Below are 22,167 nucleotides of genomic sequence, written 5' to 3' on the forward strand. Positions count from 1 at the left end.
CTTCATTTCATTAATGGAGAATACTAAAATATGCTTACAAATAGAAATAACCTAGCTAGGGCGATGGTAGCTTATCTCTGAGAAGAGATGTGTCGGCTACATGCCTCTGAACTATTTCGAACTGTGTTACAATGAGGCTCGAAGGCCTATTTACTGTTGAGAAACAATGGAAAACCCTTCACATCCCGAAACCTAACCCTAGAAGATGAAACGCCAAATTGTGGGCCCCGTTTGGGTAAATTGGTACATCAATTTCCCGGGGTCGTAACTTTGGCATACGATCTCCGTTTGACACGTACGATAGCTCGTTAGAAAGATCTATCCGAGTACTACCACTTTGGGAGGCATGGACCCATGTTGCCCCAGAATCCCAAAAAACGTCGTTTAGGGCCTCAAAATGGCTCCGGAAGTTTAGGACCCGAAAAACTGCTAAAAATAGTAAACTGTGCTACAATTAAGGAAACTGAAAATGCTGAGAAAGACAATGGTGGGGGTCCAGGTGGACCTGGCAGGTGGCCACCAATATCCACCTGGATCATTCCTCCCCCCTTAGGAAGCAATGGTCCCCATTGCGTTGAGCTCCTCCATGAGATGAGGAAACTTCTGCTGAACTTGTTCCCTGGTGAGCCACTTGCCCTGCTGAAGGAGTTGGCCTGCTTTGACAACTCGATACAGTTGGATATGCTGTTGGCGAGTGTTCTTGATCTGTGTGTCCATGATCCGATCAGTTGCAGCTTGTTCCATGCAATCTGGATTTAATTCTATGGGTTTGAGCTGTTCTGCAATATCGGATGTGTCTAGCAATGGTGGAAAGTATGGCCGAAGGCGGTCCACATTGAACACTGGGTGCAGGCCAAGGAATGGGGGAATGCTGAGCTCAAATGCATTGTCTCCCATAGCCTTAGTAATGGTGTAAGGACCATATCGGAGTGGTCTCAATTTCCGATAGGCTCCAGTAAGGCGTTCCTTTTGCAAATGCAACCAGACTTTGTCGCCCACCTGAAACTTGTGTGGCACCCGGTGTTGATCATGTCGCTGCTTGTACTTGGCATTTGATTTCTCAAGAATGTCATGGACCTGCTGGCGAATATGTTGGATGCGCTCAATGAAGCTGGTGGCCTTATCTGTTTCGGACTGGACATGAGCTGAATTCATGTGAGTAGCTGTAAGGGGCATGGCCACATCAATGGGGCATAGTGGCTGGAATCCCAAACCCACCTGAAAAGGGCTATGGCCAGTGGAGCTGTGAAGAGCTCGGTTGTAGCTGTGCTGAACATAGGGGAGGCTCTCGTCCCATGTGCGTGGATGCTTTGAGTTATACATGCGCAGAATGTGCACAATCATCCTGTTGACAACCTCTGTCTGGCCATCAGTTTGAGGATGGAAGGCTGTGGACTTCGTGAGTTTGGTGTCCAGCATTGACCAGAGACTGGACCAAAATGTGCTGAGAAACCGACTGTCCCGATCTGAGATGATAGACTGTGGGATCCCAAAGTGCACCCACACTCGTTCAAAGAAGAGTTTAGCAGTGGCTTCTGCTGTGATATTCTTCTTGCAGGCCATCATAATGGCCATCTTCGAGAACCTGTCGACTACCACAAAAACACAGTCATTTCCATGCTTAGTGGAAGGAAGGCCTGACATGTAATCCATGGATATGGATTCCCAAGGTCGACTAGGGGTAGGCAACGGGGTATAGAGGCCGTGCTTTTTAATGGTCGGTTTGGCAATGGCACAGGCAGTACATGATCGGATGTACTTCCCGACATCCTGTCGAAGATTCGGCCAATAGAAATAATTTTGCAGTACTGCCACTGTTTTCTCGACCCCGAAATGCCCAGCAGCCCGACTGTAGTGTGCTTCCCAAATCATCTTGGCACGCTCGCTTGAAGGAACACAAAGGTGACCGAGGTGGCATAATAGGGCGTCCTGGAGGTGAAAATCTGCAACATGCCGACCCTCCAAGAGTGTCTGGTATGTGTGGCCGAATTCTGGGTCGCTTTTGTAGAGAAGTGGCCAATCAGCAGTCTCGTGCCCACAAGAGTTGAGCACGGTGGTTAGTGCCATGATTGGTGGCCGACTGAGGCAATCTGCAACATTATTGGTGCTGCCCTTTTTATACTTGATATTCAAGTGAAACTGTTGCAGGTATGTAGACCACTTCTGATGGCGATCATTCTGCAATTTCCCTTGGGTCTGTATGAACTGCAGAGGTCGGTGGTCTGTGTGGATGACCGTTTCCTTCCCCAAAATGTAATGCTTCCATTGTCGGCAGGCCTGTACAATGGAATACATCTCTTTATCATAAGTGGGGTACTTCCGGACTGTGTCTGAAAGTGTTTCACTGTGATATGCCACTGGATGTCCATGTTGAGTAAGGACTGCCCCAATAGCATAGTCAGAGGCATCTGTCTCGACCTCAAATGGTTGTTGTAAATTTGGTAACGCGAGCACTGGTGCCGTGCAGAGGCGATCCTTCAATTCCCTGAATGCCTTCTGTTGAGATTCAGACCAAAAGAATTTTTCTTTCACCCCGCCCTTGGTGACTTGACTCAAGGGCCAAGAAATATGAGAAAACCCCAACACAAACCTGCGGTAGAAGTTGGCAAGACCTAGAAAGCTGCGGAGCTCTGTTAGAGTGGTTGGAGAGGGCCAATCCCGCATGACTTGGATCTTTGCCGGATCGACATGCACCCCTTGTTCATCAATGATGTATCCCAGATACTGAACCTGGGTCATGCCAAAAGTGCATTTCTCCAAATTGGCACATAGCTTGTGTTTCCGCAGTGTTTGGAGAACCTGTCGGATGTGGTGGAGGTGCTCTTCCCAACTCTGGCTGAAGATCAGAATGTCATCCAAGTATACTACTACAAAGGAGTTGGTGAATGGCCGCAAGATGTCATCCATTAGCCTCATAAAGGTTGCAGGAGCATTCGTCAATCCGAAAGGCATGACCAACCATTCGAAGAGGCCCTCCTTGGATTTGAAGGCAGTCTTCCACACATCGGAGGGTTCGATTAGTACCTGGTGATATCCTGACTTCAGATCGATCTTGCTGAAATATTTCGCCCCCTTTAGTTGGTCTAGGAGGTCATCAATCCGCGGGATCGGGTACCTATTACGGACAGTGATCTTGTTCAACGCCCGATAGTCAATACAGAGTCTCCACGTCCCATCCTTCTTCTGTACCAACACGATCGGGCTCCCACAGGGCGATGAACTCGGACGGATGTGACCTTTCTGCAGGAGCTCCTGAATCTGCCTCTTGATTTCATTGTTCTCCAGAACGGAGCGCCGATAAATTGGTCCATTGGGTAGCGGCGCACCTGGGGTCAGATCGATGGAGTGCTTGACCTGACAGTGCAGAGGAACCCCTGCCGGGGAGGTGAAGATGTCCTCGTACTCCTCCACAACCTTGTCCATCTGTAGTTGTCGTGCAGAGGGACCCCGTTTGGAGGCCGCGGCCACTGTCTTCTTCTTTCCTTGAGGGCGTATCATCAGGAAAACAAATTTCCTGGTTTTGGAAATGATCTTGCTGCATTGTTTTGCAGTAATCAAAGAGATGGCAGCAGGTGGTGCTACCTCTGGTATCCTGAACAACTTATTTCCCAATGTAATAATAACAGCACGGGGCCTTGATTCATACACAGCATGTCGCTTCCACAAGTATGGTTGTCCTAGTAATACATCACAAACTTCAAGGGGAGCAATGTCACACAGTACCTCATCCGTGAAGGGCTTGATGTTGTATGGAAGGCGACACTGCTGGCTCACGCGAAGATCTCGTCCTTGGTGAAGCCACCCAATGGTGTATGGTTGTGGATGTGCTGTGGTCGGTAAGCCCAACCGCTTCACGACCTCTGCCGAAATGAGGTTCTTTTGACTCCCGCTATCAACAATGAACTGTATCGGGGAGCCCTTTACCCACATCTGGGAGTGGAAGAGACGCTCCTCCTCCTCTGGATCTTCGGGTTCATTTTTCTGGATCTTTGCGGTAGCAACAGTGGCACTGGGATCCGCATCAATGATCTGCTTCCCTTTTTCATACCCCTTATCGGGTTCTGACTCAGAGTCGGAACATGCATCTGATTCTGAAACCTTTAGCTCAGCCACCAGTGACTACTTGGCCCGACACTCACTTGTGTTGTGAGTGGAGCTCTTATGGAACTCGCACCATTTTCCAGTGTCCTTTCTCGGCTTCGCGGCGCTGTTCTTTGCTTGCGGCTTCGGCTGGTTGTCTTGGGCTGTCCCGCCTTGTCTTTTTCCTTTGTTCTGTGGTTTAGGGGCACCTTTCCCTGCTTTGGATTCGCAGATCCAAAGTCTCGCTTCTTTTGTTTAAACTTCTGCTCGACCTTGACGGCATATCGGTATGCTGCGCCGAGCGAGGGGATGTTTAGGAATTGTATTTCTTCCTGGATGTACTTGTGCAGGCAGCCACGGTATTTGAGTATCAAATGTTGCTCCGAATCCTTGATACCCAACTTTGTGCGAAGGGTATGGAAAAGATTGGTGAACTCCGGCACGTCTTGGTCCCTTCCCTGCCGCAGCGTGGTCCACTTTATGTATTCATCCTCATAGCTTCCGACAGGGTAGTACTGCTCCTTGATGGCATCCTGGAACGAATCCCAGGTGGGTGCGGCTGAAAATAGTGAGCCAGTACTTTCATCCTTCTGCTCGCAGTAGGTTTCCCACCAGTCCTTGACGTGGGGGGCTGCTTTGAGAAGAGCAAAAACAATCTTTTCCCGACTCGAAAATTCATGAACAGAAAAATAACCCTCTAGCAAATTTAACCATTTATCTACGGCATCTGCGTCTATCTGACCCTCGAATATGGGGATTTCAAAATTAACTTGTACCTTAAAGGGTGTGGCGTTTCCAGAGTAGCTGCTGGAAGCCGATGCGTTGCTTCTGGGTAGCCGCTGAAGGATCTGGGCAAAGCTGTCCATCATCGCGTTCCGTTGTCGCTCGAGGGCTTCTTCGAGCAAGATTTTGATGGGATCTCCTGCCCCCTCGTCTTTCTTCTCGTCCGCCATGGGAGGCCGTCGGGATTTGCGAGGCTGGTCTTGCAAAGGTTCAACCAGTTCAAGCCCTAACTCCTTATATCCCGACCTTGTTGGGGACATGCAAAGAAAAACAGAGAAAAAGCAGACCGCTCTGATACCACTGATCCGGATTTAAGCAGGAACGCAATAGATTACAGAGATAACCATAAATACAGAGATGCGATAACCATAAAAACAGAGATGCAGCGGAAATAATACTTCATTTCATTAATGGAGAATACTGAAATATGCTTACAAATAGAAATAACCCAGCTAGGGCGATGGTAGCTTATCTCTGAGAAGAGATGTGTCGGCTACATGCCTCTGAACTGTTTCGAACTGTGTTACAATGAGGCTCGAAGGCCTATTTATTGTTGAGAAACAATGGAAAACCCTTCACATCCCGAAACCTAATCCTAGAAGATGAAACGCCAAATTGTGGGCCCCGTTTGGGTAAATTGGTACATCAATTTCCCGGGGTCGTAACTTTGGCATACGATCTCCGTTTGACGCGTACGATAGCTCGTTAGAAAGATCTATCCGAGTACTACCACTTTGGGAGGCAACATGGGTCCATGGACCCATGTTGCCCCAGAATCCCAAAAAACGTCGTTTAGGGCCTCAAAATGGCTCCAGAAGTTCAGGACCCGAAAAACTGCTAAAAATAGTAAACTGTGCTACAATTAAGGAAACTGAAAATGCTGAGAAAGACAATGGTGGGGGTCCAGGGGGACCTGGCAGGTGGCCACCAATATCCACCTGGATCAGGGAGTGATTGGGAACCCATAGCCGCATGGAGGCTTTGGAAAGGGAGCGACTGGTGCTCAAGGTCAAGGTAAAAGTGAGTTGTCGTAGGGGTTGGAGACCTGGAGTGGTTGGGTTACTCCTGGAGGTCATGTGGCACCTAAGGGAAGTCAGTAAGGTCTTTAGTTGTCAACTCCATTTCCTTAAGGTCACATAGGAGGTTCAGTCATATCATAGTGACCCTCAACTCATGTTTACCCTGGGCAAGTTAGTGAAAGTGGGTAAATGTGGGAGGATGCATTACACTTTTAGTGCATATAGTAAGATTTATAAATGTATGTTTGTTCTATGGGAATTTCTACGATGCATGATAACTATGCTAAGTTGGGTTGGACTTCTTTGAGATATAATTATATCCTATTCCCTCTCTCCTTGCATACCCTTTAATGGTTCTACAAACCGATTAACGTACCTTGAGTGAGACCTCATCTACTTGTAGGTTTTGACAATGTCGATATCTATGGGGGTTTCGTTGGAAAACATCTGAAACCTCGGTCATTTCCCCCTCACGCCAACAGGACCTACCAAGCATAATGACACCACCAACGAAAGTGACCTGCAAAGATAAAATCCATGGAAGATGTGTACTAGCAAACATCAGAATTAGAGCCAAATATCCTCTATTCTAGTCTATGGTTCTATTGTTTTTCCTCATTTTTTTATTATCTAAATACATCTAGAGATACCAATATGCCAATGGATAAAATGATATCATCACCACAAAATAGGCAATCCAATACATTTTCTCACATGAATTTTCCCAAAATATGGTATCGAGTGACATTAAATTTAGCCAAAACCCAATACCATTTCAAGTGAGCAAGTAGGACATGACAAGGAATAAGCGGATTATAGAGATAATTTCAACAGATGCAAACATTGGGTAGCTAGGAGATTTTGGGGCTGAGGTAATGCCAATGCAATCATAAGCTCAATGAGAACATCACAAGTGTTAGGAAATTCATATCTATCTTTTACAACCCAAAGACATTGAATGCAAAAACACCTTCAAGATAAATCATTGGATAATTTTATGATATTTAAGAGATTCCAAAATATCATTAGACAAATCCCTACAATCTACAACATTAAGTGACCTAAGCCTCTTGTAAACCCTATACATGGCATCAATTGTAGAATCCAACCAATTGTTTATCAACGATAAGGTTGCATATTCAAGCTAAGTATAATTATCCACAAACCCCGTGAACCCTAAATTCAAAATTCATTATTGGGGTTGATTAGGGTTCCTTCATGTTTCAAAATAAAAATTGGGGTGATGTTTAACATGTTTGAAATGGGAAAGGAGTGAAGGAAGGAGTCTATGTGAATTGATTGTGAGCTTCTAGATAGCCAATGAGAGCAAGTTGTTGAAACTTTTCCATGTCATGGATGCTAATAGCAGATATTTCTTCTTCGACTACTAAGTAAACTTTTGAACAATAGCTTGTGTTTTTAACGATAATATTCATGTTTCTCTCGTTAATTCATGTTGCTAGAAAACAAATTTATAAACCATGGCACTCGTTAGTTTTCTCTCATGAACTATGAAAGGTGGTGTTCATTCTTCTTTTTAGTGCATGGTTAAAGGTATTTATGGCTATTTTTATTTTTCCAAATACGTAAGGAGGAGCACCTATCTTTAGTAGTAGTGGAGGTAATGCTAAAAAATAGTTGTGGTCATTTACATATGTAGATATTAGAGCTAGAGGTGCCTCATTTTTACATTGAATCCTACTGTACATAGTACAAACCACAAAAGACATGTGGAGGGAGAGCCGCTTAAAAAAATTCCTTCAATGTAGCCTTGTCTCCTGGGTGACAAGCATCAGGTGCATTTATTCTCTTGATAAAATCTTATATATATATATATATACACAGAAGGTAAAAAAGGAAAGTTAATACATACAATAATGGAAGATAAATATGGTACTTTTGTAAACATAATCTTTTTATAAATACTCATGACAATAGATTTTATATAATTTTTTAATGTTAATATTAGTTATCATTTTATGTTTAAACTACAAATATTGTAACATACTTGGAAAGCATTCAAGTCTTAGAATTAGAAGTCAATTTCGTGATAAAAAAATTTAATAATGAAAATAATAACAAATCCTCATTTATAAAATACAAATAACTTAATAAATTTTATCACAAAATTTTATTAAAGAAAAAAAAAAAAAAAAATTGTTAAATCTTGAACATACACATAGTATTTATAATAAAAACACTAAAAAAATATAACACTCAAATATATATATATATAGATATATATAATTTCTATTTTTCGAGAAAATTTAAAAACAAAATTTATATGGACTGAAAAATAGTATTCTAACATTTATACACCAAAAGACTGAAAAATAGTATTCCAATATTTATATACCAAAATAACTTTGTAGAGACTTAATTTCCAAAGTATTAATAATAATTTATGTTTGTATGCTTATTTACGAGGGTGAATGGCATGGGAAAGAAAACAAATATCCAAAATAAATCAATTGAAAAATGATACATATATGAATGATGATTATATATAGAATGAATAATAACTTACATTGGTAATGATATTTATTATTTTATTAATATATTTATTATATAATAATAATAAATATGGATTAGCTTGATAATGACTAAATAAATCATAATAAAAATATGTAAATATAAAATTATAAATTAACATATGAATCAACTTAAAATATATATTTCTTAATCTTATTTAAGTTCACAAGATAGCTATAATATGAGACAATAAATAAACTACAACCATTTATATGTCAGATTTCGAGTCTGCATATTGCTAATCTGACGACATTAATATGACAGTCATCTATATAGAGCAATACAATGGATGATCAATATGGAATAAAAAAGACTACGAAATTAAAGCTACGATGGAGAGGGATCTTGACACTAAAGGGAAACCCTCACTTACTGGTGTGGGACGAGTCTGATGGGCAGTCCATTGACAGGGCCAGGCATAGGGTCCACAATCACTTTCTCACCCGGATTCACCAAACTCCACTTGAAAGTCTTCACAATATTATGGATAAAAACCAGTATTTCCATCCGTGCAAACTCATTTCCTGGGCACATTCGCGGGCCACCTCCAAACGGGACAAACGTGTAGGGAGGAGGGCCGTCTCCTTCAAATCTCGATGGATCGAATTTTTCAGGGTCGCTGAAATACTCGGATTTCTTGTGGGTCGAATTGACGGTCCAATACAACTGTTCATTATAACCAATAATAGTAGTAAGATAGTTAATCTCAGTCAAACTGTGAAACAAGAGTTTGAGGAAGGGACTCACCTTCCATTCTTTAGGGACTGTAAATCCCTCGTATTTGAAGTCTTTGATAGCCTTGCGAAAACTCCCTTGAACGGCAGGGCACAGTCTAAGCGTTTCCTGAGCAACTCTCCACGAGTACTTCATCCTTTGGAGGTCCTCCCATTCCAGAAGTTGCCCTGCCTCCTTTGAACCTGCTATATCCAGTTGCTCTGGAAATATCAAATGAAACTTATTAGTTTAAGAAATGTGCATCTCCAAAACGGTCTGTAATTTGGATACCAAATTATAGAACTGCTTTTAAAAGACAAAAAAAACCTTAATTTGCACCCAGATCAGAAGGTAAGTCCTCTCGATCCTGCGGGGTACCCGAATTTGGACATTATTAGAGATACCCATCTAGTTTTTCGTCAATACCATCGAACATAACAAGGGTTCGTCGATAAATATCCCAAGAATCGCTCCCTACTTATTCCCTAACATGACTCCCCTAAATAAGTACTTCACTCCCAGATTAGGGAGGTTCTCCTGCCAGAAACAGAATAGATGCTACAATAAATCGATCTCGAATTCTAATACTAGAGGATAATTGAATGATTGGGCGTACCTCTTAGTACTTCATCATAGCACTTAGGGTTCTCCGCCAAATATTTAAGCAGCACTGTCAAAGTAGAACTGCTGGTGTCATGACCTCCATATAATAGAACAAGGATATTGTCCAGAATCTCGCTGTCCGTGAGAGACTCACCGTGCTCGTCAACATTAGAGATCAGGAACGACAACAGATCTTGCTCTGGAGAAGCCTTTCCCACCTCTAATGCAATTTTCCTCTCATTAAGAATGCGGTTGAGTTGTTGGCGAATGGCATTAGCTGCGTGCTTGGCTTTGTTATATCGCGTACCGGGTAGATCTATGGGAATCTGCAGTATTCCTTTCACAAAAACCCTAAAATGTTGCCAAAGCTTGACTTGTTCGTCAGGATTGTTTATGGTGGCAAACAAATCACAAGCGAGAGAGAAAGTGTAACGTTTGAATAAAGGTAAAGCTGTCACCTCATCTTTACCGATCCAGTACTCTGCCAGGTGATCTTTGGTCATTGAATCCACTCGCCCTACGAATTTCTGAAGGGCTTCCGGCCTCAGGAACGTCATTAGGGTTCTCCTCAACCTCTTTGCATCGTCTCCGACTGCTGTAATTAAAGAATCTGGGAAGAGATTTCCCACGGAGGTAGGCCATGAATTGACCACCAGTTTGTCCTCGTTGGAGAACAAGAAGCGGTTGCCTTCAGGGCTGCAAAGCACCACAGTTGGGTGGCCAACAAGGGAAGTGGTGAACACGTTACCATACTTCTGTGTTCGAGTTTTAAAGAAATCCTGGGGACTTCCCTTCCTCTGGCATCCTAGAAATTCTAATGTCTCGCCAATCACAGGCCATCCAAAGGTGCCGGGCGGGATTCCTTGTAAAGCCCTAGTTCTACGGTTATTGATGAAATAAAAGAAGGCGGCGAGACCTATAAAAGATGCGAGAAATACAGTAAAGATGAACGGTGGCTTCTCGAGGTGTTGGGCCTTGTGCAGCAGAGTCGCATATTCGTTCCAAACCATGGTAAGTATAATATGACGGGCTCCAAATCTGGAACTGGAAAACAGATAAGCTCAAGGCCTGCAGATCAGATACAAACTATGGCTGTTAGGCGTGAAGGCCCGTACAAATATATATCAATGGATCAGGCAGATACAGAGTATCTATTTCAGTACGGCTTTTTTTGGGATAATGGCTTGCCCTGCCACCAGTCACATCCTATTGACTTTTGGTGTTCGAATCCATGTGTTTCATGAGAGAAGATTTCCCTGTTTCATGAGCATAGACTTCCCTAATATTTCGTCATTCATCTTTAACCTATGTGAAAAATAGCATTAAGTTTGTCTAAAATGTCAATAAGTTTTTCGTGTATCATTATGAAACTTTTTCTATTTGTAATTCTTCCTTTAAACACACAAACTATATGCGTAAATCTTCAATACTTAGACCTCCCTTAATGACAATATTATCCCTAAATGTGGGTCTGGATCGACCCCTAAAAGATGATTTTTTCAGAATATTATTAACATACATAAATTTGGAATTGTGTTACTACAAGAAACTATGACCTGTAGGGAGAAAACTTGGGCATATCTATCAAAAAATTGCCCCAAATGGCACATCTGCACTTCTGACACCACTAGTTTATTTGGCAGACTAGCGACTATGTGGAATCTGGACATCTACAATTTCAAAGCATACAACTCCTCGGCGAGGCTTATTATCATTGGAGGTAGACGTGGCAACAAAGATCAAATCCTCATCATCAATATTTATGCGCCATATGATTGCCGCAAAGATTTCTAGAATAAGGCAAAACAAAGTGGTCTTCTCGACCTCAGTTCTATTATACTGGCAAGGGACCTTAATTTCACCACATGTCCAATAGAACGATGGGGTCGCAATTGTCGTCCTAATCCATTAGAGAACCATTTGCAAATCATTTTTGAGGACACACGTCTTAGGGACATCATCCCCCATCCTCTTGGACCGAATTGGCAAAATGATCGCTCCAGTACTGAGGGCATTGAAAAATGGCTGTTTCATTGTCCACGAATACACTGCCAGTAGACTGAAGGATCTAACATCCTCCATTATTACTTCAAACGTATCAGATCATTTTCCCATTTTGTTGCAATGGACGAGATCACACATGGACGAGGCTCCACCATTCAAATTCAACCATTTTTGGCTTAAAGAGACAGATTATACTGACATCGTTAAAATTTTCTGGAACATGACTGATATGGACCCCAATTCTAGACATATGGACATAATTATACATAAACTCAGTAAGCTTAAAGTAGCCACTAAAATATGGGCACAGAAAAAAAAAGGGATTCGCTATAGGAACTCATTGATATTTAAGAAAAAATGAAAGTGCTCGAGGTTCCTAACGACCCATAATACTTCTCTACTACTCGGAAAACATAAATTTTACAATTGGAAGGTCGCAAATCAGAATTACTGCTCTGACAGATTGAAGCATTGCAAAAGAAAAGCCGCATCATGTGGATCTAGTATGGAGATAAAAATAACAAATTCTTTCATAATCAGATTACATGCAGGCGATTAAAAAAAAAAAAAAAAAAACATATTTGGAGCATCAAATCAGATTATGGCAATCTCCTTATAGATCATAAACACATTGAAGGGGAGGCATTCAGACATTTCAACGAAATCTACCAGGCTAGGGCCGAGATCTCTTTCAACAAACAACTTGAACAATGTGATTTTTACCCCATTACGACAAACAAGGAAGCCCTTGAATAGATGGAACGCCTGGTCGCTAAGGAGGAAGTTATCTCGATTTTGAAGGAATTGGGAAGAGGAAAAAGCCTCGGCCCAGATGGATGGACCTCGGAGCTATTCCTACACTTCCAACATATTATGATCGATGAGATTATTGACATGGTGGAAGAATCCAGAATCCATGGTTGTGTTTATGGGGCCACCAATGCCACCTTCATCTCACTGATCTCGAAGCATGACAAGGCTGAATCTTTCTCATATTTCCGCCCTATTTCTTTGCGTAACTCAACCTACAAACTTGTATCCAAAACCTTAGCCAATTGGCTCAAACCCTTCATATCCATGTATATCACAACGTAACAGTTTGGTTTCTTAAAACAATGCTAGATACATGATGTTGTTTCTATTGCCCAAGAATGTCTCCATTCTATAAAATCCCGATATTTGGATGTTTTCACCTAAAAGACGATCTTTTCATAATATTATTTACATAAATAAATCTGGAATTGTGCTACTACAAGAAACTATGACATGCAGAGAGAGAATTTGGGCATATCTGTAAAAAAATTGCCCCAAATGAGACATCTGCATTTCTAATGCCACTCGTTTATCTGGCAAACTAGTGACTATGTGGAATCCAAACATCTACAATTTCAAAGCATACAACTCCTCGGTGGGACTCCTTATCATTGGAGGTAGATGTGGCAATAGAGATCAAATCTGCATCATCAATATTTATGAATAATATGACCGCCGCAAAGATTTCTAGAATAAGGCAAAACAGAGTGGTATTCTCGACCCCAGTTCCATTATATTGGCAGGGGACCTTAATTTCACCACAAGTCCAACAATATGATGGGGTCACAACTGTCATCTTGGTCCATTGGAGGACCATTTCCAAATATTTTTTAAGGACAAACGTCTCAGAGACATCATCCCCCATTCTCTTGGACTAACTTGGAAAAATGGTCGCTCTGGTACTGAGGGAATTGCAAAACGACTGGATTGTTTCATCGTCAACAAATACACTGCCAGGACACTAAAGGATCTAACATCCTCCATTATTCCTTCAAATATATCAGATCATTTTCCCATTTTTTTGCGGTGGACGGATCACAATTGGACAAGGGTCCACCATTCAAATCCAAAAGATAGATTATACCGACTAGGTTAAAACTTTTTGGAACATGACTGATATGGATCCTAATTCTAGACATATGGACATAATTATCCATAAACTTAGTAAGCTTAAAGCAAACACTAAAATATGGGCATGAAAAAGAAAAAAGAAAAAATGGGGATTCATTGCAGGAACTCATTGATATTGAAGAAAAAATTAAAGTGTTGGAGGTTCCTAACAACCCAGAATACTTTTATGCTACTTGGAAAATAGAAATTTTACAGTTGGAAGGTTGCATATCATAATTACTACTCCGAAAGGCTGAAGCATTGCAATAGAAAAACCACATCATGTGGATCCAGGATGGAGATAAAAATAGCAAATTATTTCATAATTAGATTACATGTAAGAGGAAAAAAAAACCATGTTTGGAGCATCAAATAAAAGTCTAGAAACCTGATTATAGATCAGAAAGACATTGAAGGGGAGGAATTCAAACATTTCAATGAAATCTACCAGGCTAGGGCAGAGAAATATTTCAAAAAACAACTGGAACAATGTAATTTTTACCCCACTACGACAGACAAGGAAGCCCTTGAACACATGGAACGCTCGATCAGTAAGGAGGAAGTTATATCGGTTCTGAAGGAATTGAGAAGAGAAAAAAGTCCAGACCCAGATGGATGGACCTCAAAGCTATTCCTACACTTCCAAGACATTATGATCGATGAGCTTACTAACATGGTGGAAGAATCCAAAATCCATGGTTGGGCTTTTGGACCACCAATTCCACCTTCATCTCACTGATCCCGAAGCACGACAAGCCTGAAGCTTTCTCAGATTTCCTCCCTATTTCTTTGTGAAACTCCACCTACAAACTCTTATCTGAAACCTTAGCCAATCGGCTCAAACCCTTCCTATCCATGTATATCATAGCAGACCATTTTGGTTTCTTAAAACAACGCGAGATATATGACATTGTTCTTATTACCCAAGAATGTCTCCATTCTATCAAATCCCAATATTTCGATGTTTGCCTCATGAAAATCGATTTTCCCGAAGCCTTTGACTACATTGACTGGAAACTCCTCTAGATGACATTGCAAAAGATTAGCTTTGGCTCCATCTTGATTTGTTGGATACAAACTTGTATCAAATCATCCTCCTTTGCCATTATTATTAATGACCTTCCCACTTATATTTCTATGGAATCCCGTGACCTCCGATAGGGTTGCGCCTTATCTCCTCTTTTATTTATCACCATCATGGGTGACCTCAGCAAAAGACTCTAGTTTACCATGGGGAAATCAAATCCAAATAAATGGCTCCACATCGCTGTGATTTTACATGATTTTGGGTCTGCATCTAGGCTTCCCATGAATAAGGCCAAATCTCGACTCATATCTCACGCTCGAGAGGCAGGGCCAATTTTATACATTGCAAATCGTTTTGGATTTGTTGTCAATCACTTGGACAGGGGATTCACATATCTTGGCTTCAAATTGGAGCGATTGGGTTATAAGATCAAATATTGGGGCTGACTCCTCATCAAAATTGAAACAAAACTTTCCCACTGGTCACATAAGTGGATAATATTGGGTGGACGCTTAATCCTCATTAAATATTTCCTCATGATTATACCGATTTACTCGATGCACATCTACAAAATTCCAAAAGGAGTTATTAGGAAAATCAACTCCATTATGACCAAGTTTCTTTGGGGAGGTCTAAAATCTGTTAGAAAATTACACCTGGCCAAACTAGATTTGATTTCACCCCCTGTCAAACTCGGTGGTTGGAATATTAAAGACCCTGCCTCTTTCAACTCGTCTCTTCTACTTAAGACTTTATGGAGGGTTGTGTGACATGAGGGACTTTGGAAGCACGTCATCACTGCAAAATACCTACAAAATTTATGCTTCTATGACTGGCTTCGAAATTGTGCTTCCATTCCCTCACAAATATATGTTTCTTGACACAACCTGCTCACTTCTAAGCATTGGTATTTTTCTTAGCTTTTGTTGCTCTGTTGGCTCAGGATCTTCCCCCAAGATCGAACTTGACTCACTTATTGGGATGACTGGTACACACCTTTTATTGCTGGACCTAATCACATATTTAAATCATTATGGTTATCACATGATCAAGGATATTTAAGCTGTTGAACTCTCCTCTCCTTTCTACACTCATTGGAAAGACGTTGTAGAAATCTCTCTTCCTGCCCACCTTTGTCTGGAACGGACAATTTACATTACTACATTGAAAATTTCAGGGATCATTCTTTCTAATGTTGAAGACAATCTTATTTGGGTCGGTGGAACACAATTAGACAAGATCATTGTATAAGAAGCTTACAGCCTCATCACTCTTCATGCTTGCCCAAATCTGATTCATCCTTGGTTCGCTAGGGTATGGAAATGGAATTTTCACCTTAAGCTTAAATGTTTTTCTTGGTTGGTTGTTGACAATCGTATCCTCACTTGGGAAGACCTCATCAAGAGGGGTTTCTAGGGTCTTGGACAATGTTGCCTTTGCAACTCACATGGAGAGGACATTAACCACCTTTTCATCCACTGCTCATTTGCTTCTTCAGTTTGGATCGAGATTCTACACTCGTTAGAAGATCCACCTCCTTGGGAACGCTCTGACATAGTCTCTTGTCTCTATAGCTAGACAATGGACTATATTTCCCACAAATCACTAGTCTTCTTCATCATTTGGTGCATTTGGTGGTCTCGGAATGCTCTTATCTTTGAGAATGAGCAGCCTAATATCTGGCGGACCTACTGCAAGATTATTAACTACCACCATGAATTTTTCTCTTCCCCATCTCACAACGCATTGCTTATCCCTCCACCTTGTAATATTTGGGAGTCTTTCCCAGTTGGATTCTTTGATGGGGCCTCTTGATGCAGGAGCATGAGGCTTAAAGACAAAAGGCTTTGTATTATTCCAAAAATACAAAAAAAGTTTACAAGCAAAGGAGTGGGGTCCTTTAGCTGTCAATTTACAAAGCTTTCTAGATAGGATTTAAACTAGAATCTAGGATTTAGATTATCATGTAATAAATTCAAGTAGTTAGATGTAGTGGAGATTCTCGAGGAGAATATCATGCAGATTAGATAGGATTAGTTAGTTTGATCCTTTGATTTAGGATCTGGTTGTTAAATGAACTAGTATTTATGTAAGTTATGAATCATAATAAGGGATTTTGACTGATTCGGCTTGTTTTTCCATATAAGATATAGTTGCAGGAAATATATCTTTGTGTCTTTTCGTGTATATTGGTCAATCCCGGAGGTGTTGCATCCCTTCGTAATATCACTGTGTATTATTGAATTTCTAGTTTAACCCTAAAAACTTAGAGTATTGTGTGATCGCATTTAATCACTTTTCGCCAGGTATTAGCAACTGCAGGGTTTGAAAGTGTACGGGTTCCTTGATCGGGCTTGAAGGGCCGCACTCATCCTTATCCGTTGATTTCATTTTCAATGTTTTACGGATCAGTCAACAGTGGGGGTTGGCCTAGTGTTATCTCATGTGTTAATAAAAGTTTAGCGAGCCAGAGGATCTAATGGCCACTGTTATCCGATGGATATCGGGCTTAAAAATGAGCGGATGCTAATCTAAGTACCAGACCTGAACTTTTATAAATTGATGACTTATAAACTTCATTGGGTCTATGAGGTCGTATAATCATCGCACAGATCTTCGAGCGATATCATAGTGACCGTTGGATCACTGGACATCATCGCGCAGATCTTCGAGCGATGTCACAGTGACCGTTGAATCATTGAAGACCGCTGACCATTAGATCAATCTCGCATCAAATAGGTCATAAGTAAATGAACCTTGCCCTAAGGAACTTGTGATTGCGATGTTTTAAGGACTTGTAAGGCAATTGTTGTTGGGGGAAATTAAGCAGTTCTACTAATTTAGAAGAATAGATAACTTTAGAGGTAGATGACTGATACTTTGTAGGAAATTCAAGAAGAGATTCAGCTTGAACTAGAAGAAAATTGTTTCCGGTTTTGAATGTTTGTCATTAACACCTACACCCTGGCCACCATTTGTGGTATCAGAGCAGCTTAAATACACTAAACAGGATCTCAAGGATTAGAGAAAGAAATCCACCATGGCTTTCAGAGTTGGAAGAGGACGAGGTAGAAGAGGAAGACTTGTTGCAAATGATGAAGTGATGGAATCTATGCAACAGATGCAAGCTAGATTAGAAGCAATGGAAACAGGGAAAGATGCAAATGCTAGAGATGTCAGTGATCCTGAAGCTGAAGCTGCAGAAGAGGAGGAACATGTAGAAGTTACTTCTGAGATGAGATACTTTAAGTTAGTGTTGAGATCCACATCTAGACCTAGAACTGAGGTTTCAATTTATGCAGGAGGATTAAATCCTGAGGAGCTGATAGACTGGATTAATGACATGGAGAAATTCTTCGATTATGAAGAAACAGAGGATGAAAAGAAGGTGAAGTTTTCTGTCACAAAGTTGAAAGGATATGCAGCGCTTTGGTGGGATGGAGTGTAGGCAGAAACAAGAAGACTTGGAAAACAACCAATTAAGAATTGGAACAGGATGGTGACAAAACTGAAAAGTAATTTTCTACCAAGTAACTATCAACAAACATTATTTAGACAAATGCTGAATCTTAGACAGAGGTCTATGATAGTAAAGGAATACATAGATGAATTCTACAAAGTGAGTATAAGAGCAGGACAAATCCAAGATACAGATGAGAAGGTTGCCAAATATGTGAATGGTCTTAGAATGGACATTCAAGATGAGATAAGTGTATTGCCTCCTAAAACAGTAGAAGAGGCTTATCAGATGGTATTGAAGGCTAAAGAAAAACTCATGAGGAAGTAGTTTGCCAGAAATAGAGGTACTTTCCAAAGAAGGGGAAGACAAGGTGGTAGAGGAAGATCTACAGCACCTGGAGATGGAGCTAGCAGCAACTCAAGTTAGCATACACCCACAGGAGGTGATGCAAGTGGTAGAGAGAGTTTCTTTAGAGGAAGAGGAGGTAGAGGCAAAGGAAGAGAAGTTAGATGTTACAGATGTAACAAGTTGGGACACCGAGCTTATGAGTGCCAACAAAATGCAGAAACACCTCATAGAAATGTAATTGTTGCAAAGACTGAAGAGGAAGAAGAAATGATGATAGAAGAAGAAAATGTATCAAAGAGAGGATAACCTTTGGTAGTTAACAAAGTATTGCTAAAGCCAACAAAGGAAGTTGTTGAACTAACACAAAGAAAGAATTTCTTTAGGACTGTGTGTAAGGTTCAAGGAAAATGTTGTCAGATGATAATTGATAGTGGTAGCACTGATAATTTGGTCTCTACAGAAGTGGTGGAGAAGTTGAAATTGAAGACAAAGAAACATCCAACACCTTACAAGGTGTGACGGCTACAAAAGGGACATCAGTTGTTAGTAAATGAACAATGTGAAGTGGATTTGCAGTTGGGCAAGTATAAAGATAAGATTTTGTGTGATGTGATGCCTATGGATGTGTGTCATATATTGTTGGGTAGACCATGGCAGTATGACAGAGGAGCTATGCTTGATGGAAAGAAGAACACCTACAATTTTAGCAAAGATTGTGTCAATCATACATTGTTGCCAATAGAAGAAGAAGATACATCGAAGAAACTTGAAGCAAATACCCTTTTACTGAGTGGAAAGGAGTACTTACAGTAGATGGAGGAAGATGTGGTAAGTTTTGTGTTGGTTTGCAAACGCAAGGTAATAATTAATTGCACAAAAGTTTCTGATTTACCAATTGAAATTCAAGAGATGCTGGACAGTTATTGTGATATCATTGTAGATGACTTGCCTAATGAGTTACCACCCACTAGAAAAATCAGTCATCATATAGATTTGATTCCAGGAGAAAATCTACCAAATAAAGCAACTTACAAGATGACTCCCACAGAGAATGAAGAAATCAGAAAACAGGTTCAGGAACTGTTAGATAAAGGACTGATTAGAGAGAGCTTGAGTCCTTGTGCAGTGCCAACAGTGTTGAGCCCAAAGAAAGATGGAGCTTGGAGAATGTGCACTGGTTTAAGAGCAATCAATAAAATAACCATCAGGTACTGTTGGGTCCCTATAATACTAGTGATTACCCCATTACTATTGTATTTGTATCCCTTATTAATATTTTTATGCCCCTATTGTCCCCATACTGTGCCCCATAGAATCCCTCTATTATTATTTTTGTGGCTTTATATTATTATTTTTAGGTCGGCTGGGTTATATTGTGACTCCTTAGACTCCTATATATAGAAAGGAGGTTTTGTCATTTGAATCATCCAAGAATTGTTCATTTGTGTAATGTAAAGGAGGTTGCCCCCTCGAAGAGGCTGAATTCTAAGGCGTTGATCTCTCTTTTCTATCTTTTTGTGAGCTGGTTTCATAACATTTGGTATCAGAGCTTTGGATTCTAGGGTTTCACTGCTCCAAACAAGTCATCGTGGCATTTTCACTATAACTTTTTTTCTACGACGTTTCAGAAGATAAAAAAAAAAAAAACCATTTGAGAAGAAATCGCGCTGAATCTCCGGTCTGAATTTCAGAGTTTTTCGCACTATATTCGCGGAGATATGATCTGATGAAGTTGGTCTTTTTGCAGACTCCTGAATTACATTCCAAACAGGTGACCTGGGGAAAATCGTCATAACTTTCTCTCTTAGCATCGGATTGAAATTTCGTAAGAAGGTACAGAAAGAGGAGGAACTGTAGTTTCTTGTATATATTTTTCAAAGCCAAAGGTCGAAATAATGACCTGTGGCATGTCGTACAAGTTCGCTCTACTGAACTAGTCTATAATCAAGTCATCTTGGGAGATTGTGCATAACTCTTCCTTGGAGAATCCAATTTGGATCAGACTAGTGGCATTGGAAAGAGGACACAGAGGGTTACTACAAATCGCAATTTCAGAACTAGATGATCTGAAATTGTAGAGATACATCAGATTCAATATCAATCTTCTACAAAGTGAAAAAAGGTGTGTAGTTTTTATTTTTATTTTTGCATAAGCTTGGTTTGAAAAATTAGTTTGAATCGGTAATTGATGCCCCGAGGAAGGAAAATGCAAACACCTAGTAAGCAACCTGAAAGCTTTAGCATAACTCATGAAGAAGAGGAAGAAATGCAACATGATATATCAAAATTATGAGACCAAGTGCAACAAGTGTCACTTGCACAAAAAGCAACAGAATCTAAGATGGATGGTTTAAGGAAAGATGTAGAAGCTAAGATGGATGGTTTACTGAAAGGTGTAGAAGCTAAGATGGATTGTTTAATGAAAGGTGTAGAAGCTAAGATGGATGGCATGGAAGCTAAGATGAATGGCATGGATGCTAAAATTTATGGCATGGATGATAAGATGGAAGAATTGAAGATAAATATGAATAAGTTGCTACAAGAAATGGTCACTAATGGTGAATGGGTAGTAAAGGAAACTCATGATGAGAACAAAAGAAATGTTAATCATGATTCCATAGACTCTAATGTTGGATAGAAGACCCACCATATTCCAAAAATCGATATGAAGAAGTTTGATGGCAAGGATCCCACAACATGGATATTATAGATGGAGCAATTTTTCGATCTCAATAATGTGCAAAACACACAAAAGGTACGTATTGCAACTTTATATTTGGAACCAAATCAGTTTGTATGGTATCAATGGCTTTGCTCTCGTAAACAAATTATCATTTGGGCAATTTTTACGGAAGAATTGACAGCACATTATGAGGATACAAAAAGCAACACTTTTTTTAGCCAATTGATAAGTCTCAAACAAAAGGGTTCAATAATGGAGCACATTGAGGGGTTCCAAAAATTGAACATAAGGGTAAAAAATATTCCAGAGGAGCATAGGATTGATGTGCTCATAGGGACTTTAAAGGATAATATCCAACATGATGTTCGCCTTTGGGAACCTGATTCATTAGAGAAGGCATTCAGGTTAGCAAGAAAAATGGAAAGCAAAATTATGGCAACCAGGAAACATACCACTCACAACTATAAAGATGGAAGTGTTGTTGCCCCTAGTCTTCCACAACCTATAAGGTTGACACCACAACAATTGGAAGAAAAAAGAGCAAAAGGGCTTTGTTACAGTTGTGATAGCAAATACACTAAAGGTCGTAAGTTTGCTGAGAAGAAATTATTCTACATAGATTGTGAAGAGGAAGAAGAAAGGAGCAAGAAAGGTCAAAAGAAGAGGATATACTCCAGCAACAAAGCCTAGATAAAGAAGAAATGAATCCGACCATATCTTGTAATGTATTGGTGGGAATTACCACTCCTCAAACCATCAAGATAGAAGGACAAATCAAGGATAAAAAGGTAATAGTGTTGATTGATTCAGGAAGTACCCACAATTTTATTCTTTGTAAGGTAGCAAAAGAATTGAATTGCTTCTTATATCCAGCACCAGAGTGTCAAGTGATGGTTGCAAATGGATGAACAATAAATTGCTCTAGAAAGTGCCATAATATCAAGCTATCCATGGGAGAATATGTATTGACTAGCCCAATGCTTTCCATTCC

The 22,167-nt window shown here is 40.5% G+C and overlaps 1 protein-coding gene across 2 annotated transcripts in view; it reads right to left on the reverse strand.

The window, feature by feature from the left end:
• Window positions 1-8,536: 8,536 nt before the first annotated feature.
• Window positions 8,537-22,167, reverse strand: part of LOC149163728 (cytochrome P450 716B2-like) — a 62,992-nt gene continuing 49,361 nt past the window's right edge. The window contains exons 1-3 of one of the 2 annotated variants that reach the window (XM_089431832.1): window positions 9,745-10,891; window positions 9,162-9,349; window positions 8,537-9,080 (exon numbers count right to left, since the gene is read on the reverse strand). In XM_089431832.1, coding sequence (XP_089287958.1) covers window positions 8,784-9,080; window positions 9,162-9,349; window positions 9,745-10,741 — 1,482 coding nt within the window. In that variant the 5' untranslated portion in view covers window positions 10,742-10,891 and the 3' untranslated portion in view covers window positions 8,537-8,783. Of the gene's footprint in view, window positions 9,081-9,161; window positions 9,350-9,744; window positions 10,892-22,167 lie in introns of those variants that run through there. The other variant, XM_089431833.1, reaches the window with a different exon arrangement.

Source organism: Pinus tabuliformis, chromosome 5_1, assembly GCF_031772625.1.
Source record: "Pinus tabuliformis cultivar Carrire ecotype Pingquan chromosome 5_1, CPIR1, whole genome shotgun sequence".
Classification (NCBI taxonomy): domain Eukaryota; kingdom Viridiplantae; phylum Streptophyta; class Pinopsida; order Pinales; family Pinaceae; genus Pinus; species Pinus tabuliformis.